The sequence below is a fragment of the Chaetodon trifascialis genome, chromosome 16 (assembly GCF_039877785.1).
Source record: "Chaetodon trifascialis isolate fChaTrf1 chromosome 16, fChaTrf1.hap1, whole genome shotgun sequence".
Taxonomy (NCBI): Eukaryota; Metazoa; Chordata; class Actinopteri; order Chaetodontiformes; family Chaetodontidae; genus Chaetodon; species Chaetodon trifascialis.
This window is the reverse complement of record NC_092071.1, coordinates 9,953,428-9,980,038: the sequence shown is the minus strand read 5'-3', so window position 1 is coordinate 9,980,038 and position 26,611 is coordinate 9,953,428. Positions and strand designations below refer to the sequence as shown.

At 42.8% G+C, this 26,611-nt stretch overlaps 3 protein-coding genes across 4 annotated transcripts; 1 reads left to right on the top strand and 2 right to left on the bottom strand.

Annotated features, from left to right (window-relative positions):
• The first annotated feature begins 521 nt into the window (after nt 1–521).
• Nucleotides 522–6,245, top strand: ublcp1 (ubiquitin-like domain containing CTD phosphatase 1). The gene is made up of 11 exons (XM_070983678.1): nt 522–671; nt 1,008–1,295; nt 1,699–1,790; nt 2,189–2,274; nt 2,400–2,515; nt 2,811–2,909; nt 3,292–3,329; nt 3,516–3,614; nt 3,759–3,875; nt 3,955–4,082; nt 4,290–6,245. The coding sequence occupies exons 2-11, from the start codon at nt 1,142–1,144 to the stop codon at nt 4,315–4,317; spliced, it is 957 nt and encodes a 318-aa protein (XP_070839779.1). The 5' UTR covers nt 522–671; nt 1,008–1,141; the 3' UTR covers nt 4,318–6,245.
• Nucleotides 6,075–10,134, bottom strand: il12bb (interleukin 12B, b). The gene is made up of 9 exons (XM_070983677.1): nt 10,059–10,134; nt 9,097–9,190; nt 8,881–8,982; nt 8,473–8,655; nt 7,411–7,516; nt 7,155–7,324; nt 6,827–6,987; nt 6,588–6,706; nt 6,075–6,423 (listed from the first exon to the last, which is right to left on the bottom strand). The coding sequence occupies exons 2-9, from the start codon at nt 9,188–9,190 to the stop codon at nt 6,396–6,398; spliced, it is 963 nt and encodes a 320-aa protein (XP_070839778.1). The 5' UTR covers nt 10,059–10,134; the 3' UTR covers nt 6,075–6,395.
• On the bottom strand, nt 7,151–25,315 carry ubtd2 (ubiquitin domain containing 2). 2 transcript variants are annotated; one of them, XR_011603190.1, is made up of 4 exons: nt 24,983–25,160; nt 21,872–22,108; nt 13,532–14,611; nt 7,151–7,162 (listed from the first exon to the last, which is right to left on the bottom strand). XR_011603190.1 is itself a non-coding variant. In XM_070983680.1 (3 exons), exons 1-3 carry the CDS (start codon nt 25,050–25,052, stop codon nt 14,106–14,108), a joined length of 813 nt encoding a protein of 270 aa, XP_070839781.1. In that variant the 5' UTR covers nt 25,053–25,315; the 3' UTR covers nt 13,155–14,105. The 2 variants fall into 2 exon arrangements, 1 of the variants encoding a protein (XP_070839781.1); XM_070983680.1 differs by lacking the exon at nt 7,151–7,162 and having other exon boundaries at nt 13,155–14,611; nt 24,983–25,315.
• Nucleotides 25,316–26,611: the final 1,296 nt, after the last annotated feature.

Sequence of the window (26,611 nt, the reverse complement as noted above, 5' to 3'; positions counted from 1 at the left end):
AATGTATTATTTACTGCATGTAATGTAAGTATAACTTTCACCAGGATAGTGCACTCAGTATGAAAGCAACTCTCCAGGGACTTCAAACAATAAAACAATTAAAAACTTACCAAACATCAGTAACAGTGCACAGTCTGGCAAGTGTACCGGCGCCCTGATGTGTAATTCGCTGATACACATCAATGGACACCAATTTGGATACCAAGTACATTTCCTGTAAAAATTCTCCTGTAAAAGAGTCAATGAAAAGTTTGCATTATCTGCCCTGAATTTCCCGATTGAGGTATAGGCTACAGGATCAATATGCTGGTGGACAGTGCAAACACATTTTGATCTATCACAGAACATTTTTAACGCATAAATATGCCACACTTAGCCTCATGTTCATTTTAGTGGTCTAAAACTTTTCCTTTCTTTTCCGCGTTGTCTTTGCTAGGTGGCAAAGGTTACGATCAATTATCAAACGGTTTTATGCTAATCTATTAAGATATGGTCACTATGGTAACGAAGCTTTTTCCCCCACGTCACTACCGGCAGGATTCAGAATGCCAGGAAGAACAGAGTGTGCGCCTGTCGATGAATGAACCAAACGGCAAACTTCATTCATTCATTCAACTTCTCGACGAAATTTGACTGTTCGACAAGCATTACATCTTAGCTTGCTCTGCCAGGTGAGGATACTCAAACCGTGTAGCTTCGTCAGCTAATGTTAGCTAGTTGGCTGTGGTTGCCTCGCGTGTTTACATTGTTGCTAGTCAGTGTTAGCCATCTCATGCTAAAAATATCAACATCAGGGACTGTCAGTGTCTGCTCTGATTAGATGGCATTTGGCCGTTGTGGCTTCAGTTAACCAGCCAAAACAACACATGTTTACCAATGATGATATCATGTTTTGCTCAGTGTGTTTCATTGTTAGCTACTTTCTATGTTTTGCTCAAGCTACAGCCAGTTACAGTGTCACATCCTGACACGTCTTGTTACTTTGCTTATTCCCCTCTGTCTGCAAGGTGTATGTGTGCATGTTTGTCTCCGTAGCTGGAAATATTTACTTGAAAGTGTGTGCACTCGTCTGTGCGCGTGCATACCTAACTCCAGCTGCACCCCAGTGTGTGTGTATGTGTGTGAAGAGCTCGTGTGTGCCATGTCAGTGTCAGTGATCATAAAGTGGGGAGGTCAGGAGTACTCCATCAGTTCTCTGTCTGAGGAGGACACAGTGATGGACCTGAAACAGTCCATTAAGACCTTGACTGGGGTGCTGCCAGAGAGACAGAAACTACTGGGACTCAAGGTCAAAGGTGAGAGGGTGTCAGTGATCACAAGTGCGCTTTACCTGACCCAGTGTTAACAGTGCCACATGATATCCAAACCAAGTGGACAAGATACAAGGACTTAATTTCCCTTTGCACCTTTGCATTACTGTTAACAAGTCATATGAGACTTCTCTCCTGTATGACACAAACACAAACCCACGCCTGCATTTCTCCAGGCTTTGGCTATGCTAATCCACATCCATAATTAGCTGATGTTTTTTTGTACAACCATCTCCATTTCTCAGCCTGTTATCTGCATAAGTGTCAGTTTTCTCCACCTGTCTGTACTCTATAAATCATCTTTTCTTTTTTCTTTTTTTAGGTTTTTAACTAAATGAATCTCCCTCCTCTCCTACCACCCCTTCCCTCTTCTCATTCCTTCGCTCAGGCAAACCTGCAGAGGATGAGGTGAAGCTAGGCTCTCTGAAGCTGAAGCCTAACACTAAGATCATGATGATGGGTACCAGAGAGGAGAGCCTGGTAGGTGACGGGGTGACGGAGAAATTAACTCACTCCAAAGATGTCTGTTTGGGACTCTAACTAAAGGACTATGCATAAATTAACTGGCTATGTGCCTGAATGACTTATATCTAGTTTTACCAGACGTGATAATGATAGTGACTTAAAAAGTCATATGATAGGCATGTTCTCTTACTTATTATACTTATTACTTACTTATTAGACTTTGAGTCGCTAACTGGCTTTGATTAGCTCCTCAGTTGTGGTTGGTTAGGTGATGAACCTGGTAGCTGTTGACTACAGTGTTGTCAGTTTGTGGGTTCACATGTTGCCTAACTAGACTTAGTTTCTATGTTGTGTTAAAAGTTCCCCTTGGCTGTTTGGTAAATTTTAAAGTGTGTTTCTTTTGTTTTGTGAAGGAAGAGGTTTTAGCCCCTCCCCCAGAGAATGATGATGTGGTCAATGACTTTGACATCGAGGAGGAAGTCATTGAAGTAGAGAACAGGTTAGAAGTTTTTGTCATTTTTATGTGTCTGTGCATGTATAGAAGCAATATGAAATGTGTGAGAGGGCGTGGGGAAATATATATCTGTGTGTGAGAGAGAAAAAATTATTGGTCTGTGTCTCTAGAGAGGAAAACCTTGCTAAAATAGCACGCAGAGTGAAAGACTACAAGGTGGAGGAGCTGAACCCTCCCAGAGAAGGAAAGAGGCTTCTGGTACTGGATGTGGACTATACGCTGTTCGGTAAGTTACAGTGACGCAGACATTTGGCTCTTTAAGAACAAGACTGGGAAACCCTGGACTGTATGGCTTGTTAAATCATAGCATGCTAAAAGTAAGCACTGTGGGTTAACTCTAACTGTACATTACTGCACACTCCATCTCCACTTTTTCTCTTCTTCATGTGCGCACATATAGGGGTTATGGAAGTCAGTAGAAAAGGGTGTTCTGCAAAATATAAATCACTATTTGTTAGGCTATCACTAAAATGCAAAAACTTCTGCTGATGCATTACTGTCTGTATGCTATTTTTGTTTAGATCACAAGTCGTGTGCAGAAACGGGTCAAGAGCTGATGAGACCATACCTTCATGAGTTTCTGACATCAGCCTACGAGGACTATGACATTGTCATCTGGTGTATGTAGCTTCTCTTCTCTTCTCTTCTCTTCTCTTCTCTTCTCTTCTCTTCTCTTCTCTTCTCTTCTCTTCTCTTCTCTTCTCTTCTCAACGTCTAAATTGTACTAAATTGCACGCATTACTGTAGATAAGTAGGAGAATGTAGTTGTTAAGATACAGTATTTATGACTGCAGTTCTTTGAAAATGCAGCATTTACTGAACAACATTTCTTTTATTAGACAGCTTGTAGTGTACAGTGTTTTTTCTTTTTTTTTTACAGGTACTAAGTCCATGCATTAACGTCATTATTGTTTGTTTGAATGTTAATTTCCTCTGTGTGTTTGTGCCCAGCAGTCTCTGCTTGGGGAATATACATATGACACATGTGCTTTCTCTCCTTAGCTGCTACAAGTATGAAGTGGATTGATGCCAAAATGAAAGTAAGTGTTCCTCTTGTTGTGTTTGTGTTGTTCACAGAGTTGCGTGTACTGCACTGTACCCCTTTCTTGCCAAAAGGTGGCAGTGTTAATCAATTCTACCTACAGGATATAGTTTCAGAGGGGAACAGAAGATAACACTACTGGCTCTGTATGTGTTTGTGTGTGTGTGTGTGTGTGTGTGTGTAGGAGCTGGGAGTGACAGACAACCCTAACTACAAGATTACGTTCATGTTGGACAGTGCAGCAATGATCACGGTACACACCCCTAAGAGAGGGGTTGTGGAGGTTGGTACACACACGGCTGTTCATAAATTAAAATATTGGCCTGTTTCACTTCACTCATGCATGCATTACTCATGTTACTGATGTGAACATCTTTCACCGCAGAAGGAAGGATATGTATTCAGATTTAGTTGTTTGGTGTGCCAGGTGAAACCCCTTGGTGTGATATGGGGGAAGTACGGAGAATTTTACAACAAGAGGAACACCATAATGTTTGACGACATCGGACGAAACTTTCTCATGAACCCACAGAACGGACTAAAGGTATGCAGCCAGCATCTCTGTCATTGTTTTGACCCTCCTCTCTTCGCTGAAACTTATTTTACGTGTGTATATGTGTTAGATTCGACCCTTCATGAAGGCCCATCTTAACAGGGAGAAGGACAGAGAGTTGTATAAACTCGCTCAGTACCTCAAAGAAATCGCCAAGCTTGACGACTTCAGTGGACTCAACCACAAACACTGGGAAAGGTAGGCAGACATATGCTAAACAGTAATAAGGACAATTGCATGTTAGTAATGACATGGTGCATGCTTGTAGCGCATGTTAGAACTTCCACATACAAGAAAATGATAAAGAAAACTAATTAGCCAACATATGCAAAAATGCCTGCATAACATACACTCACATTGTTTGAAATCAATATGACTTCTCTGAACTATGAAATGTGTGTCTAGGTATCTATCTAAGAGGCAGCACCACTGAGGAGGGACCACATCCTCGGCCAAGACTCGGGCTGGATGCTACCATCCCATCATCCAGTTCTTACACACGCACACACAGACTTGGCTATTACAGATCCTTCATTTCAAACCTTATGACAGAACCCACACTAACCCTCCAGCTTCCAGCACTCAAAAGCTCAGGACTGAGATGGGCTTCCCCGTTTCTATATTTGCATGTTCTCTGTCTCTCCCCAATCTCAACTTTAAAAAAAAAAAATTATTTTTTTTTTTTCAAATATTGTTTGCATTTTTTTACAATGATAACAGTTACTACCAGTCCGCGTGGCAATGGTAAAATCCACCTGTAGCGGTTAAAAAAAAGCACTCATAGGTCTGAGGCCGCATGCCACTTTTACATATCTACTTCACCACTAAAAAGCAGACGTACTTTGCTTTCATTGTCAAGCTATACCAAACCATGACGAAATAGATACAAAAATAATTTCATCATGGTTCAGGTCAATACGCGGCGTCCACCACCTCTCTCATTTGACATCATCAAAAAAATAATTAGAAAGAGCAAATTATATAAGAATTACATAATAAGAATAAGAATTAAAGTGAAAAACTGGAATGAACAGATTTTGTTGAGAGAAGTGGTCAAAATTAAAGAGAAATCTAAGTCCTTCAGCACCAAACTGACACCCGCAACCCTCATTATTTGATAATAATATGCAAGAATCGTCAAAGCTACTGTCACATTAAAAGCTGTCGAGCTCCAGACTGGTTGTAGTGAAAATACTTTCATCGTAGCAATTGACTGTCGTGTGCATGTTTTGATGGAAAACCTGTTACTTGTATGCAGGGGACATTAGACGCAGACCTGCGGGTTGGAGGATGTCGTACGTGTATACTGTGTAAAATGTCTGAAAATGGTCAAAAACATTGATCAGTGTTCCCCAAAGCCCAAGATGACGTCCTCAAATGTCCTGTTTTGTCTACAACCCAAATATATTCAGTCGAATGGCATTTAAGAAGCTGGAATCAGAGAATTTTGACTTTTTTTTTGTCTTAAAACTATCTCTCAAACTGATTAATCAATTATCGAAGTAGTTGATTAATTTAATTGTTGACAACGAATCGGTTAATCGTTGCTGCTCTACTTTCGTCGTCACAGCCAGCTCTGTCGCACCGCTGGACGCACACACTCAGATACATGCAGAGGATCAATTCTTTTGTTTTTCGTCCCAGAATTCAGTCTGTGTTTCGTTCCGAGCCTTTGGTGAACTGTTTTGGTAAATCGAAACGTTAATGAACAAAGAGAGGATGAGGGATGGTGATGGGAAACTGACAGCAAAAAAAAAAACTTGCTTTTTATGTGTGTTTTTTTCTTTTTTTTTGGAATATCTTTTCCATTAATGAAATTAATGTGTCGGCACTTATTTTCAGTGTTTATTTTAAGTTATGGATGAAGAGGGGCAAGTGTTGAGGGAAGGTGTTTCCCCCACCTCATGAAAAAGAAGCACCTGAAGCTCTTGGAAACATCAGGGATGTGATTTTTTTTTTTTTTTTGTAAATTCAGTCAGGATTACAGCTCTCTTGAATACTCAACTCCTTTTCATTTCTTGAGGTCTGCCTTTTTGTGTTTTCCTCCTCACATCCCTGACGTCCTGGCTGTAGATATGACAATAAACCTTTTTTTTGTACTGAAACTGGCTGCATTGTTCACTGTTCTTTGCTTCTTTTAAAACGAGTCGTCACAGACATCTTTTACAGTGTGGAAACAGTTAATCATAAGTCATCAAAATGCCAAAAGCTTCAGTAAATGAACATAAAAATCAATTTATTAGGAAATATTTTGGCAACAGTTCTGCAAGGATAGTTATAAATAAGAATTACATTGGGCATAAAGAGTATTGGAAGTAATTGGTTTCAATCATAAATAAATGTTTCTGTAGTTCCAAAGAGACAAATGAGTAATCAATAAATACTGTACAGGAATACATTTGCTCCACTTTTTGTGCATTGTTTAAAAAGTCAAAATACAGGAGTAACAAAAGTGCTTCCTTCCATTCATGTGTTCTTTGTTCCTTTCTGGCCGCCATCCAGCGAAAGAAGTTAGCAGCTCACGTGATTTTTGTTCACTCTGGAGACAGAACAGGTTAGAATGAGTCAGTATGGATCAGACCAGCGTTGGTGGCATGACTTGGTATCATCTGGAAAATTCATAAATGCTCACACAAGTAACATCTTTGGTAGCAAACCCAGTCAAAACAGTTCTTACTCCCAATGGCCAAGTGATATACTTACATGCAGTGGCTCCAGGGGCTGAACGGCCCGCTGGTGTGTTTGTCCTGAGCTCGCACGCAGAAGACATACTTCTTGGTTTTGACGCTGACCTCAAACTTAGCTTCTTCAGTGGTGGTGTGCTGCACAACAGAAGAGGTGGCATATTTAAGACAAAGAAATGTGGTTCAAGTGGAAGTCAGCAAATGCATTTTTACAGTAGCCAACTGGAATCTGATCTCCATCATGCTTGTGCTGATTACCATTATGTGCTCCTCACTGTGACAGGAATCTCCGTGGTGGACCACCTTGACCTGGAACTGCAGGCCAAAGAAGGTGCAGGGTTCCTCCCAGGAGTCAGGGTAGCTCCAGCTGAACACCTTTCCATCACCGCTGTGCAGGTTAGGGAGTTTTGCCGGCCTCACTAAATAGGGTGAGGAAGGGGAGGAATGAGGTGGAGGAGGGTGAAAAGGGGAGGGAAACAGTAAAGTGAGGAGGATGTGGCAGGCAGACAGAGGGGGGAAAATGATGGATGGATGGATGGAAATACTAGAATATGTTTGTCACAGCCATTAAAATACAATCACTTACCGATCTCTCTCAGGTAGAAAGCCTTTGTGTAGGCCTCGAGGCGAGAGTAGCTGTGGATGTAAACGGTGAGGAAGATGTGGTGCTGTTCCTCTTTGTAAGGGCAGTTGGCATCCTGGCAGTGAACCCCTGATCCATCAGCATCCAGCTCACAGGGAATCTTTTCCAAAAAACTAAATTAAGGACAAACTGGTTGGTACGAATACTGTCGAGAACAGGATACACGATCTATGAGTAGGATGAGAGGTTTTCTCCTCACCGTTCTGCCTTCACCAGGATCACAGCAGCGTTGGGTCTGGACGTTGTTCTTGTCCAGGTGCAGTGGAAGGAGCCTTTATAGTTAGGTGCTGAACAGTGGATGTGACCTGGAGGAGCAGAAACACTGTGAGCACTCTGCCCCTGTTTGTGTTTAAGTTCTCACTTTCATTTGTGTTTCAGAGCACTTTCTTTTCAAGGTTGCAGCGTTTAAACATTAATAAAACATTGCAAGGTTGATTTCAGGATGTTAATATAATTACTGTAAGCAAGCCAGAAAACTGAGGAGAAAACTGCCAGCTTCACACCAGCCTGTTCACTATATTTAACATTTTATTCCATCAAATCAGGCGCAGAACAACATTGCCTTATGGCACAAAACCAGAGAGAGGATGAAGTTTTTTCAGTACAAACAGAGCTAAATCTCTCAGAGCTTTCATAGGATTTTGCAAAAATGTTTAATTTCTTCAGTAAAGCTAAAAGGAAAAGACTTTGATCTAAGAAATGAAATACTTTTGGGGACTAGAAACAGGTTTGGTGTCTTTTTTGAGAACCACCTGCACTAACAACATGATGACGGGTGTGACATAAAGCATGCACAATGTGTCAACCACAAACCACACCAAGCTTGTTTGTGCTACAGCACATACAACAAAGTCTCAGCATGAATTTAACAACGACTCTCTGCTGCCTTTGCTTCCTTTTCATTTTTAATGTTGTCTTTGTATCTTCTTCCTGTCCAATAGCGTCCTCCCCTCCCATCACCACACTACCTCCGATCCTCCTTTCATCCAATTTCTTTTTGCTCCACCATTCATCTTATCTTCTGAACATTGTCTGCTTCTGGGCCACAGCCCTCTACCCCTCCCCGCCTTATCTTCCTCTCTGACCATCTTTCTTATCTCGTCCATTCAGTGACATCTATCCTCCAGTCTCTTCCAGTGATTTAACTCTCACCAGGTCCAATAACACAGCAAATCTTTCTCTTTCTCTTTGTCTTTTCTCCCAACGTGCACTTCTTTGTTCTGCCCCTCCCTCCTCGCCCCCTCCATCTTTCTTATCTTACCTTCTTCAGGGGATTTTTCCTCCAGTATGACAGTCCTGTTGTCTGGATCTAGCTGGATCAGGATCACAGTGTGGTTAAGGTATTCTCCGTCTGGGCCCAAGTGACAGGTGTAGTTTCCTCCATCCATCTCCTCCACCAGGACCTTAACCTGGTTCCCCTGCAGAGCTGGCTTAAGATCCATGCCTGAGGCAAGGACACAAGTCAGTGTAACAACGCTGTCGATGCTTCAAAATGTCGTAAAAACAGAGAAAATGTGTCACCTGAAGAAAAGTTTAGCTTTTTGCACAAAGTGTAATCTGTATGTCAGGATTTATTAGTATCCTATTATACTGTGTTGGCACAAATACTATTAGATACTATTAGTGGCTGCAGAAATAACATCAGTAGTATTAGTAACAGGTGTATTACCGTTTTTCTTCCAAAACACAGGCTGGTTTTCATAAGCTTCTCCACAGGTCAGAGGAACATACATCCTGGTGCCTACACCATAAGGCACCCGTAGGACCACAACTAGTAGACGAGACACACAGAGACCGGCTTTGATCAACATTTACTGTATGTGAGGCGAAGGCACAAATGGAAAGAAAGAGGAATATTCAGTAGAAAAAAAGAGGAGTTACCAACCATTATCCATTAGAGTCTCTATGTTGTTTTGGTTGCTGTCAGAGGTGGCGCAGCACAGCACAGCATACAGGACCATAAGGGTCAACAAGCGCATCTGAAGGAAAGGACAGTAAGTTAGTGGAGTACAGCGACTGGAAGCATTTTTCATTTGTCATCCAATGATATAATATAACTGTTATGAGTAGGAACTATTTATTTGCCAGACCAGTGTGGTGCGCTATTTTCAAACGATGACAGAGACGTGAGCAGATCACAACCCCACAGATTTATTCCGCAACTCCTTCTTGGAACTGAATTAAAGCATAGCATACCTCTGAAGTGCCATTTCACCACCTGAATAAAAGTATTTCTTATAACACTGTAAGGAAATGTTTTCCTATTGAATGAGACAATCATCAAATTCACCTCCATCTTAATTACTACTTGCAGATATCACCTTGATTATTGAGAATGTCAATAATGTGGATTAACTTAAAATGAGTCTGACACTAATGAAACTGGCATTAACCTCAGCGTATTAGAATGAATGGTTAATCCTTAATAACAAGGGTACAAATCACATAAAAGTTTTTTTTTATGTAACTGTATTTATGTTTATTATATAAATGTTTGCATCTGACGGCCAGCTTGGCTTAAACAGTAGCTTTATATTTTGTTGAGAAAAGGTACTGCTCTACTTTCAGAGGCTGATTAAATACATGGGTATTCAACTTAATTGCATATCGATAACAACACGAAGTAACTGTAAATTAATATTCCTTCACTGATAATCTGCTCAGTGTGATGATACTTCCTGTGTTAATTCATGGATTAAATCATCAGTCATGCATTAGTTCAGCATTACTTAAGTACTGGTATATAATTTATCATAAAGTGTTAACAAATGAGTATCTACAGAACAAATTTACTGAGAGAGGAAAAAAAGCAGGAGAAGTAAAAGAAAACCAGTGAGTAGATCTTACCTTGACGACTGGACTTGATCCAAAAAATTCACAACTGAAAGCTGACCAAATGAGCGTGCCAGAGGTGAGATGACTGAGCTGATCGTGTGTTCAGTTTGCCTGCATGAACTGAGGATGCTGTCGCTGTTTATATGGCCACCAGAAGCAGAAGGATGAAAAAAAAACCGAAAGCCCCAGACACACGAAGAGGAACTTCGTCTAAGCATGTGTGTGTATGTGTATGTGCGTGTGTGTGTGTTTGTGAATCATTACCTGAGAGTATGATCACATAAAATCATGCTCTTGTCCAACACCAGAGGAATTTGAATATATTATGAGGCACAAAAATAAGCGTTTTTTTTTTTTTTCTTCAGTCATCAGTTTTCCATCTGAGTCTTGACTTTTTTTTAAGCTCCATTCATGCAGTCACAAGGAAGGTGACCACAGCTGAGGACAAAAGGACAATTCATACCATATTCCATTGTGAAATTGTGTGTATGATTGCGAGGCTTCACTGAGGAAGCAAGCTCTGGAAAAGGGAACTAGAAAAGCTCAAGTGCTTTTGTGATAGCGGCGTATCACTGAAAACTGAACAGGTACTTTGGAAAAGTGTCATGAGAGTTCTTAGGAACGAGAACAAGAAAGCAAAAGTGCCACTGATGACACCTCCACCGAAGCAGAAAACAGAATAGAGTCACTGGGATGAAATAAAACAGAAAAACTTTGATTGCTGACAAATAAGTTCATTTTACGAACCCATTGTTCTTTGACTGTGTAGAAAATCCAAAAGCGTAAAAAACACAGTTGGGAATTTACCTGCACAATGATTTATGGAGGACTTTCCATTATTGATTCTGCTCCCATTATAAACACTAACATTTACCTCTGGCAGTGTAGGTCTATCTGGACAATTTCCTATAAGTACACCTCTAACTTAATTATAGTTAGAGGTGATTGTTTCTGAAAAAGGTGACAGATGACTATTGCTCACAGCGGGTGTGCTTTGTGGTTTCAAATAAAAACACCTTTGTACTGAATCATATTTCTACTTGCATGCTGCTCGGAAAGGAAGCGCCATTTCATTTCTTCTGTGCACCCACAGTACTTCGATGCCACACAGCTCCAACACACTTTTCAAATGATTCTGGTTTGTCTGTATTGTCCTCCCGTTTGGGGAGAAACGGAGAAAAAGGACAATGCCACTCACCTGTTTCAGACTGCAAGGCAAGTATGAGGCCTGGAGATTGAATGCCACACTGACCACATATCGTAACCTCTGTCCCTTGGCCTGTCACTCGTGCGTAGAGTGACCTTTCATTTCAATAACATTGTTCCATATCACTCATTCATTGACACTCAAGAGCTTACGTCACACCAGTTTAGTGATGCACACATAGCGTGTTAACAGACAGGTTAGCTCCTTCCTCATTCCTCGCCTGCCACGCTATCTGGTCTAAAGCTGGGAATACCAGCCGGCAGCACTTCTTTCAAAGACAATGTTGACATTGGCTTCCTCTCTAGAAAGCCACTTTGCATCATTGTGTTTTTCGAAAAAATTACCATGTTCTGTCAGACTGGAATGAGTAGCTTTCAAAGAGGGAAGTCAAAGTAAGGAATGTGGGAAATCAAAGGAAAAGGGAAGAAGTTAAGTGAAAAGGAATGAGGCCAAGATCTCAATGAGCAATGCAGATACTGACGACCAGTATTAGTTATTAAGGATTTAGCAATACTGGCATTCATGTCTGCAATGTGTGATTTTTGGAAAAAAAAGTAGTTCAAAATCTGATAATTCGTGTTTTTGTCGTGATAGAAAAAGATCGATGCCACTTTTTCTGATTAGCTTAGCAGGGGGAAAGAGCTAGCCTGGCTCTGTCCCGCTGCACCTGATAGCGCCTTTAAAGCTAACTGTTATGAGTAGGAACTATTTATTTGCCAGACCAGTGTGGTGCGCTATTTTCAAATGATGACAGAGACGTGTTTGTTTTCAGTTCCAAAGTTGCATAAGGAGAAATGGCAAGCCTTGACGCATTTCCAAAGGATCCAAGAGCCAAACTTCCAGAGAAGACACAGGTTTCTTGTCTTTTATCTCTCGACTGTGTCCACACAAATCTGCAGTGTGCTAGATAATGTTAGCCAATGTCGGCCTGCCGGGCTACAGGATGATTCACGTCGGATGCTGACAGGACATTTCATATAGTTTGGGGGTGCTGATCAAGAAAGTTAAAGCAAACATTACTCAGAACAGTGTGTCAGATAGCTAAGCTGCTGAGTTAGATGGTGGCTATATTTATAACGATAATTCAGCCAAAAGAACAAAAACTCAGACGACTTTGGGGTTGTTCCTGTTTGGAATCAGTGTCCGGTTTAAACATGTGTGACTGAACTACTATAGGTTAGAGGTTACAGTTACATCCGGCCATTTTCAGGCACGGAGGGGTTTTATTGTATGGGAAAACATCGAAAAATGTGATGTTGATGAACAGAGTTTTTAGGAGTTTAATTAATGCCAGGAAAGGAGCTTTGGAGCACATTAGAGTGGCTGGTAGGTCCCCTGTGGCCCCCTGATTCCAGTAGCTAAGCTAAGCTACCTGGCTGCTGGCTACAGCTACATATTTACTGGACAGACATGAGTGGTATTGATCTCCCCCTCTGACTTTCAACAGATAAGCAAATGCAAAGTGTATTTCCCAAAGTGTCTATTCCTTTACATTTTTAAATGCTGTTAATGGGCCAAAAAATCCAGGAATGGGGTCTAGTTATTGTTTTGTCTCTTCTGATCTGTGCCCACATTATGAATGGGAACTAAATGAATTACTGTCCCAACGGTATCATGAAAAAGGTAAACAAGCGATGTGTGATAGAGCATAAGGCATTCCTTAAATGCATCCTGATCTTTGTAAGGGAAAAGGCAAGCATGTCCCACAGTAGGACATTAATGTTTGACATCTTTCTGCGCTGCATTACGAGGTCCCTCCTTTACAGATCTGAGATGTCAGAGAGACTGAAACAAGACTGTGGGAGTGTGACATGGTGTATTCTACCACGCTGCCATAATTTTGTCCCACCTCTACATCAAAACATGACAACAATCAACACAACAATCGGAGACCCAGGGATAGAAACAATGATCGACTTTAATTAAAAACATTCTATTTTTAATCAAAATATGTAACTGTGTTTCTGATGTTCCATCCTTTTGCCACATGAATAAGTGTGGTTGTGTCTTGAACGTACATGAACATCCACGCACACGCGCTTATTTGCTCTCTCTCTCACACACACACACACACACACACACACACACACACACACACACACACACACACACACACACACACACACAGGCTGACTACTTAATGTTTATTACATGATTGCTCTGATTGTTCTGTGAAGCAGAGTGAAATAAAGCATCTAATCCAGCGGCAGCTTGGTAAAACATCGACATGCCTCTTGACTGTTCTGTTTACGAGCTAGCAATACCCATCTTTCTTTACAGCTGACGGCATGCTGACTTAATCCCCAAATGGGGAAGTGTTCTTGATTTGATTCACATAGAATTACGAATAACTGCCAGAATACCTGTCATGATTGTTAAACTATCTGTATTCCTTTCTTTCTGAACTGAAAATGTATGTAATCAAAGTGTATGTAATAACCCTGTAACCTCTCGAGCAGGATTCTGCTGACTCAGCTTTAACAGAGAGCAGAACTTGAATGGAAACTGAAACACAGAAACATTCGAACATCCAAGAAAACCCTTTAAGCCAGACACAAAGTTCTCTTTTTGTTGTTTGGTTTCCATAGGAACAGTTAAAAAGACTTCGAAAAGGTCAAAAATTTTCAACGTGTAAAACCAAAAAGGAAGAGTCTTTTCTCATTTCAAGAGTCCTTTTACTCCGGCAGACAGCCAACCTCTGCCCAGACAAAGCCCTTCTCCGCAAAAACAAAGAGAGAAGAGAGGAGTGCAAATCAAAAGAGAAAAGTCAGAATCAACTTTCATTCTTTTTTCTCCCTTATCATCCTCCTCCTTTTATACCGCCATCCCCTGGCTGCCTGGTTGACGGGGAGCTAATTCTCCACCGGCGTGGGCTCCTGCGGCAGCGCAGCCACTCCCTCCGCTGGCCCAGAGGCCTCTGGTGTGTGTCCTGGTGTTGATACTGGCTCTGGCGGTGGCGGCTGGCTGAGGATGACCTGCACTACATAGTCCCTGGAGATGTTGAGCTGGTCCAAGCGTAGCCTGTCTGTCAGTGGCCGACCTGAGAAAAACCAGCGTTGGGTTGTGGCAGGCACGCCCTCGTGACTTTGCAGACGACGCTTCATCATGCCCACCGTGTCCGTTGAACGGACCGCCAACCGGAGGTCGCGACCCGTGGAGAGCCGGAGCCGAAGCTGGCACTCTCCTCCTGAGGCGGGGTCGCTAGCGCTGCCCGTGGACGGGTCAGCGGCCCCGGAGTCGGGATCTGAACCGTCAAGCTCTTCAGAACGCTCTTCAATCATGTTGACGGGAGGAGAGAGGCAGTAGACTGGCAGCTGGTATCGATTCCCCAGTTCATCGTAACATTCAGTCAGAGCTCCTGGAAGAACGGAAAGTGTCAACAGTTAAACTTAATAAAGGATATTTTTCCATTGTTTTACAACAGTTCTGGGCATCATTCTTGACAGTTACAATAACACAACATCTTTTAACAGACATCATGTGATATGATACATACTGAAAGCCATAAACCATTATCTAAAGATTACGCCTTACTGTAACCAACATACCAATGTAAACAAAGCCATCTGCATATTTAGTACACTAGGCAAATGTTTAACTGGGGAAGTTCCATTACAAAGTAATTAAAAACCAAAGAGAATTTTGGGTAACCCCTCAACTTCCCTCCCTTTTAAATGAACCGTCTGGATAAATCATGTTTTTGGGTAGAAAATTACGAAATGTTTCTCCTGAGCGACACAACTTTGCAGCACATTTCTGTTTATATCTAAATAACTGTGCTCTTTCTGTATACTCCAATTATTGAATTCAACTGAAAGTCAAAGGCTGGAGTGATTTTTCCAATGAACAAAGGCAAAACCTGGTGTCCAACTCCCGTTTTGCTTTAGTAAAACGAAATAGAGAAATGAGAGTCTTGACTTTAGAGCAAAGACAGTGAGGAAAGCTCGCAGAGTGAAAGCAGGATAAAAGGGAATGTTACGCTTCTGTTGGACTACGGCACTGAAAGACGTGATGTCACCTCAGTGATTCAGAACCAGAGTAAAGAGTTGGTGGAGAGAGGGGGAAATAAGCTGTAGTCAAGAGGTCACATTATTCCGCAAACAGAAACTTCATACAGTGGTATTCACTGGAGGGGGGGGGGGCCTCAAGGGGATTTCAGACAGGTCCCCCTGTGAGTTATGGTTAAATGTCACTACGTTTCACACTTAAAAGCCAAGGTTTTTTTTTTCTTTCTTTTTTGGCAATGGGTTTTTGGTAGCGAGCTCTGCCTGCCTCGTCTTTCTACCCTTTTGAGTAAAATCCCAAAATTTGCCCCCACGTTTTGTCTTTTTTAAAAGTTTTAAAAAGATGGTAATGATGCTGACATTGTAAAAACTAGAACCACAATTAAAGACCAGGGTGAAAACTTTATATATATATATATATATATATATATATATATATATATATATATACACAGCGTTTAAAAGGTCACTGCTCCGCTCGTGTTGTTTTATGACTTAAATTGAGGCAGGAGCCGCTTGCGATAGAGACACAGAGTTCTGTGGTAAGTGAGACTGAGATGAGTCAGCGGAGGCCCACAGGATGTTGCTCTCTGCTCTCTGGATGGCTGCTGCTGTGGTCAAGGTGAGCACGTTAAGGCAACGCTTCACCTCAGGCCATGGTCTACCAGAGTGAATGTGAGAGCGCGAGGCAGTTTGATTCACTTTGTTTCGAAAACTGAAGCATGTAGTAATGCGGATAACACGTATACATCATGTTACCAACAGCACAGACCAAAAACGTAGTGTGAAAAGAAGATATTTCAACCCCTCATAGCAGCATCTTTCCCTCTATCTTGTGCGAAAGCTTTTAACAGTAACTCTTTCAGTTTATGCAACTAAATAATTTGCTGGCATACCAACATACTGACATATTTGGTGTCTTATAGTATTAAAACTCTCAGCTTGTCAGCAACATGACTGAATTATCAACGTATAAAGGATTCAGACTGACCATTTCATACAGGACAGCTGACCCCTGTGGCCTCACATGTTTCAGCATACTGAACTACATTCAATGGTTGTTCTTTGGATCAGTTGCATTAAAAAGGTATTAAAGTCCAAGTGAAATCACTCCTAGTCATCAGTTTTTGTGTAAAAAATAATAAATGTGATTTTTTAAAGTATTGTTAAAAGTTTATTATTTAAAGGAAGAAATAAATCTTCGGGGAAATTTCAGAAATGTTCCCTCTGGTCTCCGCTGGCTGCCGGAGTGTTGGTGTTACGCCTGGTGGTGTTACACTGTAGCCCGCATGTTGTGGGCAGACAGTGTGTTGTTAGTGGTGTTGAACAGTGAGGACCACACCTGCATCTAACCATGAAGCTGAGGACAAGTGATTCACAGAGCAGGTATATGTGTGCTGAAGCAAACAAAAGTCTAATGTCAGCTGGACTTTAAATTCCTTTCACGTAACAGCAGAGGAAGCTAAATATATGTAAGCTGTCACAGCCACTGTCACAAAAGGCTAATATGAATACAAGATTAATGTTAAACATGATTCACTGACAGGGTATAAACATGATTTCTGTACGAATCTCTACGTCTGTATATATCTCTCGCTTTTTTCTCCTCCAGCGGGCTCCACCTTAGTGTTGATGCTTCAGCTGCAGAATGCTAATAGTTTCCAGGTGGTGCTAACGCCTTCGGTTGTGGGATTTCATTAACAAACACAAGAGTTCAGATTGAGGGGGGGGGGGGGGGGGGATCAGCCTTGCATCGAATTAAAGGGATTACATTTTATGATCAAAGCAAGAAAACATTTGTTGACATGAGAAGGGCTTGGTTGCTGCTGTGCTGTTTTGCACGGCCACCCAAAAAGTGGTTTCAGTTTGGGCTGAAAACATAACGATGTGAACCAGTGAACGTTTTCATTTGTTTTCGTCTGGAGGCCTTCACGTGCTGGTGGTGATGTCTTTCACATCAGCCAGCAATTATTAGTTTGCCAGAGCTGAAGGGGGAGCGAACACGGCGATGACAGTGTTTGTGTAATTGCTCTCACTGCCAGAAGGGGGCGACAAAGGTTCTGCACTGCAGGTTTAACCATCGAGTCACACAGTGAGCTGACATGTTTCACCATGCTAACGATGTGGCTCTACAGATCAGTATCTACTGGAGACTTTGCCATGAATTTTTATACAGACATTCAGTCCCATGAGGATGAACGCAACAGGCTTTGGAGATGTCCTTACTTTTCATCTACTGCCACCACGAGGCCACAGTCATTGGTGTTTTGAGTGAAATGTGTCAATCACTGGATGGTCTGCCATAAACATAGACATTTCACACATCCATGCCCCCCTCGGGATGACTTGTGATCACTTTGGTGATTCCCTGACTGGAGTGGCAATATGCACAAAATTAGCATGCTAACATACTAAGCTAGGTCACTGTCATTGCAGACATCAGCTTTTAGCTAAAAGCACAACTGTGCCCAGGCACAGCCTCCCAGAGGTGCCAGCATGCCTGTAGAGTCTTGTTGAACTGAGCAAGTTGAGCAGTATTCTGTTTCTTGCGCTGCAGACCAAGATGAGACATGACTTTCTAGATAAACTCTGTCTGCTAGATTAACCTCATTTTCTCCACTTACTGTTCAGGTCTGGCAGTCAACCACACACAGAACAGTAAGTCTTTAGTACAGAATGGATTCTAACCCTCAGTAACAGCCTTATTATCATGTGTTGAGCACTGTTAAGTGCTGAATTAAAAGTGATGAAATATCTTTAAATCCTGCACGACTGGCAACCGATTAATCTGGCAGTTACTGTGAGCTGCTGACTTGCGTGCGTTTTCTATTGGCTAAGATGGCAGAACAAGACAGATAATGTATTATCAAGCAATCAGCTGAAACTGGAATGGTGACAGCAAAAAAGAGGGCAACAGAAAGGCATAAGGTTGTGAGCGGTAGAAACTTTTAAGCAATCTTGCAGGGTTTTTGTACCGAAGTGCTGGATGAGTGAAATGGTGATGTCAGGCCTGGGGAATCCACAGCTGCAGCCCAGCAGGATCTGATCCGACCTGGACAAACTACTAAGAGGCATGGAGCAAGACAAGACACGGACTACGTTTACATGCAGGAAAAGCCTGTCTGCTGGCAACTGCCACGCCAAAAATCATATTCAGGTAGAGCTGTTTTTTCATCTTCGAAACCTTGAGACTTTGTGTCCCTGCTGGCCTACAAACAGAATAATTCTGCCCAATTCTGCAATGGAAAAAATAAGAAAAAGTGCAGGCCACTGGCTAGAAATATACTGCCTCTGATAAACAGGCCAAAAAATGCAAAGTTCACCAAAGGTTCTGCTTACTGTCATCATGTTTATGGATGTCAAACATACCCTACCCATGATACCAGTGCAGGAAGAGATAATTGGCATGAAGTCTTTACATGGACATGAACATGTGTCATAACAGAACAAGCCAGTCATCTCAGCCTGTTTTGACATGAGAATTTGCCTCCAAGGCTTTTACTTTCGCTGATGCGTATGAAAATCAGGAGACCAGGGGAGAACGAGAATGCCACCATCGGGGGAACACCGTCCACAAGTCACTACAACACGCTGAAAGAAAAAGCGGACCTCTCCTCGGTGGGCTCACATGACTCCGAGGCGACGTAAATTCAGAATAAAGAGAACGACGCACGTCCACAAATAGAAAGTCTGCTCAAGCAGCTGATAATTACTGTGTGGAGTTGTTGTCAGTTTTATTGATTTGTTCTATGTAGATGCTCTCCGGTGTGTTTTAGAAGAAGCGCTATCTCTCTTATACTTAGGTGAGTGATAAGCTCATTAAATTCTACTTTCAGGAGGGTACACACCCCCTTTTCATTTATTATTCATTGATCCCTTCAACAGTATGTACCTGCTAATAGCTAAAGCCTATACTCTAAAATGCAGTCATTGAGATACACTTAGAGACTCAGCATCTTCAGCTGCTTTTAACTGCAGCCTAAATACTGTAATTGCTGCAGATCAGGTCCACATTCACTAAACACTCAGTTCGGGCTGCATGATTATGGCCAAAAAGATAGTCACTATTATTCTGATCAATACTGAGATCACCATTATTCATCACAATTATTCATTATTTATTACACTTTCACATACATACACATGATGTGCCACATTCTTGCTAACGTACAAATCTTTGCATCGAGGTAAGACTGGTCCCTCGTCACAGTGCATCTCCTAGAGGAACAATATGAATCTGCCTTCATCTCACCCTGGACGAGGACAGGCATTCAGTGACGTGACGTCTCTCTTCTTGGCGTTCATGCATTCATTGTACTGCGGTATGTGGTGTTTTTTCCGGTGGTTGAACGAGTTAGATGTGTTGCTTTGCGGCACAGACGCACACCTCCTTCACTCTTTGCACATGATTTGTTCTTGTTTTCCATCACTTGCCCTAAATCGGAAATACTTCCCAACAATGGGTGATGATCCACTTCATGGGACTAACTCTTCTCCTTCTGCTCCAGACATCTGATTTTCATTTTCTGCTCACTGTGGACGCCGGCCGCAACATTCAGGCATCACAGCTCCGCAAAAGCGAAGCCAAAACATCTCAGTCGACCCCTACTGGCTGCCTGTTAGCTTAGGAAGTGCTTGATTTGATATGAAATGGAGTTTTGGATGAGCAGAGCACTCTTTTTAAACTTCAATATCGCAGTCTATCATGGTGATCTAACTGTGGAAAGCCAAAAGCGTCATCAAGATTAATATTCAACTATTCCTATTCCCACTCATAAGCGTCTGTCAGGCTACAGATGATGACTTATAGAAAGCTGCTGGTTGCAAGTAAAGTGATATGTCTGTCTGATCTGCATCCATCCATTCATTTTCTATACTGCCTATCCCTTTCGGGGTTGCGGGGGGGCTGGAGCCTATCCCAGCTGTCAACAGGCAAGAGGCGGGGTACACCCTGGACCGGTTGCCAGTTGATCGGAGGGCAACACACAAGACAAACAACCATCCACACTCACACCTAGGGGCAATTTAGAGTCACCAATCAACCTAATGAGCATGTTTTTGGTCTGTGGGAGGAAGCCAGAGTACCCGGAGAGAACCCACGCATGCACGGGAAGAACATGAAAACTACACAGAAAGGCCCTGCCCGGGGATTGAACTGGTGACCGTCTTGCTGTGAGGCACGCGCACTACCTGCTGCGCCACCAGGCCGCCCTGTCTGATCTGCAAACAGACGAATTCAGAGCTCAAGGAGTTTAATGCTAAACGCATTAAGAGACCAATCACCAATCTTAGGACAAGCTCATGGGTTTTCCTGTGCTGCCATTGAAACTTTGAGAGCCCCTCCTTTAGCTTCTCAGCTTTGTTAATGCAACCTGTCTGCTGGCAGGAATGTATGTCAGCGCCTGGCAGAGACCATCTCACAATTTTTGCTTTTCCTATCGTGGTCTTCACGGTCCAGAGATGCATTAGCTTGTGACAGATGTTTTTTTTTTTTTTCAAGTGGGCTGTGCAATAGATGATTGACAGCTCTCTTCACCCAGAAAGCAATATGAGCTGTACACCTGTTTGAATGTGTTGCTTTGTCGTGGTGTTTGCTTCCACTTTTACTGCTGCAGAAACATGAACGCTGTTCTGAAACTATCCACTGAAATCAGTCTGAGACAAGAATTTGTGTGTGCAGCTGCAGCAGCGTGCTTCCTTTTCTATCTACATCTAGCTGAGTGAATGATATCTGTCTCCCTCAGTGTGCCCCAATTCATTACTACACCATAACTGTATGCAGCAGATATTATATACTAATTATCTTACACTGCTTTTATAGTAAAAAATCATTCTAGTTTTTCCTCTGTGACATGGTCCAGGAGCTGTTTCAGCAACATCAAAAATTTATGTAATTTTTCAGCTGTTTCTCATTCATTTCCTTTGTCTAATGCATCAACACAGTGGGTGCAACTAATGATTATTTTCATTATTGATTAATCTGCCAATTGTTTTTTCAGTTAATAGTTTTGTCTAGAAATTGCCAGAAGAAAACTGAAATACACCTGTTTAATTCCCCTCAGTGTCTAATTCTGTCCGAAACTCTGTCACGCATGACGAAAAGCATCAAAGCTGGATGTTTAAGAAGGAGGAACCAGCAATGTTTTTGACATTTTTGCTTAAAAAATAAAGACTAAATCAATTCTTTGATAGTTTCTAGGATGCATATTGGTCGTTTCTGAATATTCTTACTCTTGTCACTTTTTACAGTGTGAACAAACTACATACATGGCCTTCTTAGGACTGCCGTCACTTATCTTTAGTTTCAGATTGTTGCTTTGATTCTGTTTCACTCTCATCACTTTTAAAAAGAAAAGTTTGTACACATCCAGTAAAAACTAGCACAAAAAAAGACCTGCAGCCTTCAGTAGAGCCTCAAACTGGACGGAAATTCTCTACAGTCGACGCTCTGAGATTTAGTTGCTCTTGGAGAACTTGGGAGGAGGGAGATGAAATTCTTGAGGTGTTAAACATAAACCGCAATGTCCTACATAAAGTCCACCCAGCAGTATTTCATGGAGAGTAAAACACTGCGAGGTATCTTCTACATCTACCGCTGAGGAGATGTGTGTTACCGTGCGGCAGTGTGATGCTGGCTCCATCGAGGATGGCCTGAGCCAGCAGGTGGTCATTGCTCTCAAAGGCGCTGGCCGCAGCCCGCAGCGCGTCCCAGATCTCCTTCCGGCCCTCGAATGCTGGCGCCGTATCCCAGAACTCATCTCTCTTGCTGCGCAGCTGGCCTTCAGTCATCGGGTAGTCACTTTTCCATTTAGGCCGTTCTCTCTTCAGGGGCTGGTTACGCCCTAGAGCCACTGGAAGGGAGGACGAGAGAGAGGGGAAAAGAGAGACAGAGAGAAAAGATAGATGAAGACAGGAGGGTGGGAGGGGAGATGGAGAGGGACCAGAAAGGAAAGATGGAAAAAAAGACAGAGAACAAGAGTGAGGGTGAGGTAAATGGGAGGATGTGAGGAAAGAAAGAAAAATGGGGATAGACAGAGGAACCGACCACGATAATTTAAAAAAAATAAGAGAAATAAACGGTGACGTTGGGAAGAGAAAGTAGACAGATGAGGAGTGGAAGATGGCAGTCAGAGAGAAGGGGAGGACAGAAATGAGAAGCGAAGGAGACAGAGGGGATGAGAAGAGTTAGGAGTTATCTGAGGCATCAGTCTTTTAAGATTACTCAAGTACATGACTAAGCTCAGACGACAGATTAAACATGAGCCTACACCATCATGTGATGTATACACAGACCCCACACATACACACACACAAGCACACGCGCACACACAGTGTTGTGTTACTAAACCCAGTTAAAAGGTTAGGGTTATAGCATCGAACGCTGCTCCATCTGCAGCAGAATGGCTGATGAATAACACCATCTGGATGATCACCGAAGGGGAAAACAGGTATAGGACAGTCTGTACGTGTGTGTGTGTGTGTGTGTGTGTGTGTGTGTGTGCGTGTGTGTGTGTGTGTGTGTGTGTGTGTGTGTGTGTTTGCAACATACACGTGCTCGCGCGTGCACACACACACGGGCGCGCACGTAGAGGAGAGGCGAGAAGAGGATGATGGCTGAAGGTGTTGAGTTACACTTAATGCTGGTACACATGTACTCTGATGATCACACGGTATTCGATTGTTTACGATACCATAATTCACCTCTGTACACACACTGCTAGAGAGAATATTCACTTTTAAGAAGGGCTCATAAAGCCGCCAGCTTGTGATACTTGCTTAGTCATGGGACAGAGTGTAAATGCGGTACTTGCCTGAAAAAAAAAAAAAAAAAACGAGATAGCACGAACCTCTGTGGTGCGGAGGGGAAATTTAGATGATGCAACAGTAAACTTGAACTGATAACAACGCATATAACCATCAATCAATGGTTTGGTTGTGGTTCTGTCAAAACGTCAGCAGCAGCTGATTCTGAGTCATATGCGATTTTGAAATATTCAGAAAAATTCAGGCATTTTGAAACTGAGTGCAGTACAGCATGTAACAATGACCCGACAGAAATACCTGTGCATGTACTTGGATGTCATGGCCGGCTTGACTGCTCGGCCGTGTGTTCATGCGTCTACATTAGCCCACTTTCCAGCTCGTCTGTCTGCCCATGATTTACTAATTCACCTTCACACACTAGCCTACTTTCCTGTCTTTCAGTAATTCCCAGAAATCCTTTGGGATGTATGTAGGCCAGTGTGTGTAAAAGACCTTTTTAGACGTACATCTAGATATGGCTCCTGCTTTGGCGAAAACAGATCCATTTACATATTGTGATCTGATTGCTTCGTCTCTGTCCTCATCAAACCAGGTGTCAGGTAACAGCTGCTGGTTTGCATCCTCTTTAACTGCACAGCTTCTTGTTACCGCACACACTCCTTCACAGACCGAGGGATCTCTGAAACCCGTTTATGTGACATCTAGACAGGCAGGAGGTCGGGGATATAGTCGATCAAGCTGTCAAGACAATGTAGGAGCATAAGGGAAGACATTAAGGAAACCAGGCTATATCTCAGCATCTCTAAGTGCTCACTCCGCTCCCCCCAGACCCAGCGCTAACTCCCAGTGATTAAAATAACTCACTGGTCAGTAGTGGGACCCTCTCTCGGACACGACAACCAGGAATGTACAGTAGGAAGTTGTCTGGAGTGCCTCAGCTTGATAAAAATCTCTACAACAAGGACACTGCAGTGGCACTATCCTAATGCAATATCCCTGGTTCAGTTCCAGCGAGGGACACTTTGCATGTCACAGCCACGTCTCCGCGCACCGTGTACGCTGTCTGTGTCGCCTCTGTAAGCCACTCATACTGGGTTTTGCAGCAGCTCACATCCACCAGATTTAATGCAACACATTTTGTTTGGCATGTCCGCTCTTGCAAGTTACACTATCACTAGGAAATAGTTAATATACTCCAAAAAACCACCATTATCATATTTTCATGCACAAAGCCCCATGGTGTGAGCAATCATACACCACAACCTGTTTATGGCTCACTAAGTACAATAAACCTTATCTGATCCCACTCTGACTAAAGGGTCCATAGAGCTCTCAGGCCTGGTTCACCAATAACTCCAGTTACACCATTAAAAAAAAACAAACACAGACACTTTCTTCATCTCAAAAGCAGAAGCAGCCTTTAAGTTTTGACACCTCCTCTTCTTTCCTCCCCCAACTCTTTTCCAGCCTTGGACATGCTCGCTTGTACAAAACAGTCAATAAAAAACAAAAGCCTGGCGATGAGCAGGAGCGCAGCTTGTGCTGATATAACAGTGAAACAGGACGTAATTCAAATCAGACTGAATCAGTCCAGCGCGTCTCTTTGCTTACCATTACCGCCTGTGACCCATATTTGTTATGCAGAAAAGCTAGCAGGCTAACTGTGCTACCTTTTAGCCGGCTAGCTCAGTCAACAGCAACGAACAAAGGGAGGCAGCGCACAGTCACATATTTCCCAGTTTATGAAGTGACGACGCGGCGTCATTTCTCGCTGCTAGGCCCGCTGCGTGGAGCCAGATACCCGAGAGGGCTCCGTGTCTGTCTCCGGCTCTGTCTGGCTCGGATATAAAGGAAGGGAAGGAGACCTCCAGCCGGGGCAACATGCAGAAAGCCTAGAGAAAAGCCCCCTCAAAAGCCGAGCTTGTCCGCACTAAAGGACGTCGATAAGCGGCGTGAGTTACCTCCGGTGCCGTCCGAGTTCTCGTTTAAGCTGCCCGAGGAGTCGTGGTGGCTCCCGACACAGCCACCCATGGATGTTTCGGCAGAGCAGCCCGGGCTAGGTAGCTCTCCCCCCGGCTCACAGCTAGAGCTACATCCACTGCCCCCCCTCCCCCCGCCCCTCCTCTCCTCTCCTCTCTCGGTTTTCTCTCTTCCCCCCTCGCCTTCCCTTCTTTCCTTCCTTCCCTCCCGTCCTTTCCTTTCTCCTCGTTTCCTCCCTTTCCTCCTTCGTTCCTCCCGCCCCTCTTCCTCTCAGCATTGGCGCGGCGCAGCAGGCATCATCTTCATCTTCTTCATCTGTGGGGAAGGCGGAGGAAGACAGAGAGGCTCACATCGGTGCAAGGTGACCGGGAGAGGGATGAAGGAGGGGGGGGGGAGAACAAAGGAGAAGTGCACTGCTCAAAGCAAGGATGCTGGCTCCTTTCTGCGGGCCAGTGACTGTTTCTGTAGACTTTACTCTATGATGGTGGTGATGATGATGATGATGAAGTATTTTGACACGTGCTGTTTTGTTTTGCCTTCAGAAGCTGCTGACCTGATGACATATCAGATTAATTAATATTAATTATCTCTTTATTCTTGATTGAGCTGATTCTTCTTCATCATGTTAACCTATAAACACACACACACACACACACACACACACACACACACACACACACACACACACACACACACACACACACACACACATAAACTTTAACAGTGACCAACAGCATGCATCTATGTACAGGTCCAACTGTGTCTGTAAATTGTAAACAAGGATGCAATAGTGCAGGAGTGCTGGAATAAATACTGAAATATTAATCTATTAGGTCACTTTATATTCAGGTACAAGGTAGATATATGCAGGACTGTATATGCAGCGTGCTTAGATTATATTTAACAATGATGATGGTGATATGTGCATGTTAAAAAATGCTTTGTTGCATAGATGAATGCAGATTTCAGAGTGAAATGGTGTCATTGCTCTGTTGTGTTCCTCCATGCATCGCAGGGATTCAGTGGTTTCAACTATGTAGTAGGCTGTTGATTCGGCAAGCTCACAATTTAGACTTTAGTTTTTCCAGATAATACCTGACTTTACATCAGGCAGAGTGAAGGTTTTAAAGCACACATTTGCTGCACAGGTTGATCAGATTTTACAACACAGATTGAAATAAAGCTCTTCTCTTCTCTTCTCTTCTCTTCTCTTCTCTTCTCTTCTCTTCTCTTCTCTTCTCCTCTCTTCTCTCTGCTTCTGCATGCCAATGCTGCAATGTTACACCACATGAACACACTCCTGCCTGGTCTCTATCTTTAGGACTGTCCTAAAGAGACTTGAGTGTAATTTGACACACATTCATGCACACACACACACAATAGCAACAGGATAGCATGGGTAATTTTACAACAAAGCTGTCTGGAATTACAAGTATTTCCCATCGCTGCCTGAAAGAGGACATGTCTATGCAGGAGAGACGTTCCTTGGAAACCTTTTTCTGATTGTCTGCATGACGTAATATCATGTAACAAGTTACTGACAATACGTTTGACGTGTCGCTGCATACTCTGTGATCAAGGTCACAGCAGGAGATTCAGCAGAATCTTCT

Coding starts and splice junctions, on each gene's coding strand:
- il12bb (XM_070983677.1), bottom strand. CDS start 9,190: ATGCGCTTGTTGACCCTTATGGTCCTGTATGCTGTGCTGTGCTGCGCC. Junction 8,656..8,880: donor TGTGTTTTGGAAGAAAAACG/GTAATACACCTG, acceptor TCCTTGCCTCAG/GCATGGATCTTAAGCCAGCT. Junction 7,325..7,410: donor ATCCTGGTGAAGGCAGAACG/GTGAGGAGAAAA, acceptor TCCTTAATTTAG/TTTTTTGGAAAAGATTCCCT.
- ubtd2 (XM_070983680.1), bottom strand. CDS start 25,052: ATGGGTGGCTGTGTCGGGAGCCACCACGACTCCTCGGGCAGCTTAAAC. Junction 22,109..24,982: donor GAACTCGGACGGCACCGGAG/GTAACTCACGCC, acceptor CCTCCCTTCCAG/TGGCTCTAGGGCGTAACCAG. Junction 14,612..21,871: donor CAGCATCACACTGCCGCACG/GTAACACACATC, acceptor CCGTTCTTCCAG/GAGCTCTGACTGAATGTTAC.
- ublcp1 (XM_070983678.1), top strand. CDS start 1,142: ATGTCAGTGTCAGTGATCATAAAGTGGGGAGGTCAGGAGTACTCCATC. Junction 1,791..2,188: donor GTACCAGAGAGGAGAGCCTG/GTAGGTGACGGG, acceptor TGTTTTGTGAAG/GAAGAGGTTTTAGCCCCTCC. Junction 3,876..3,954: donor ACCCACAGAACGGACTAAAG/GTATGCAGCCAG, acceptor TATATGTGTTAG/ATTCGACCCTTCATGAAGGC.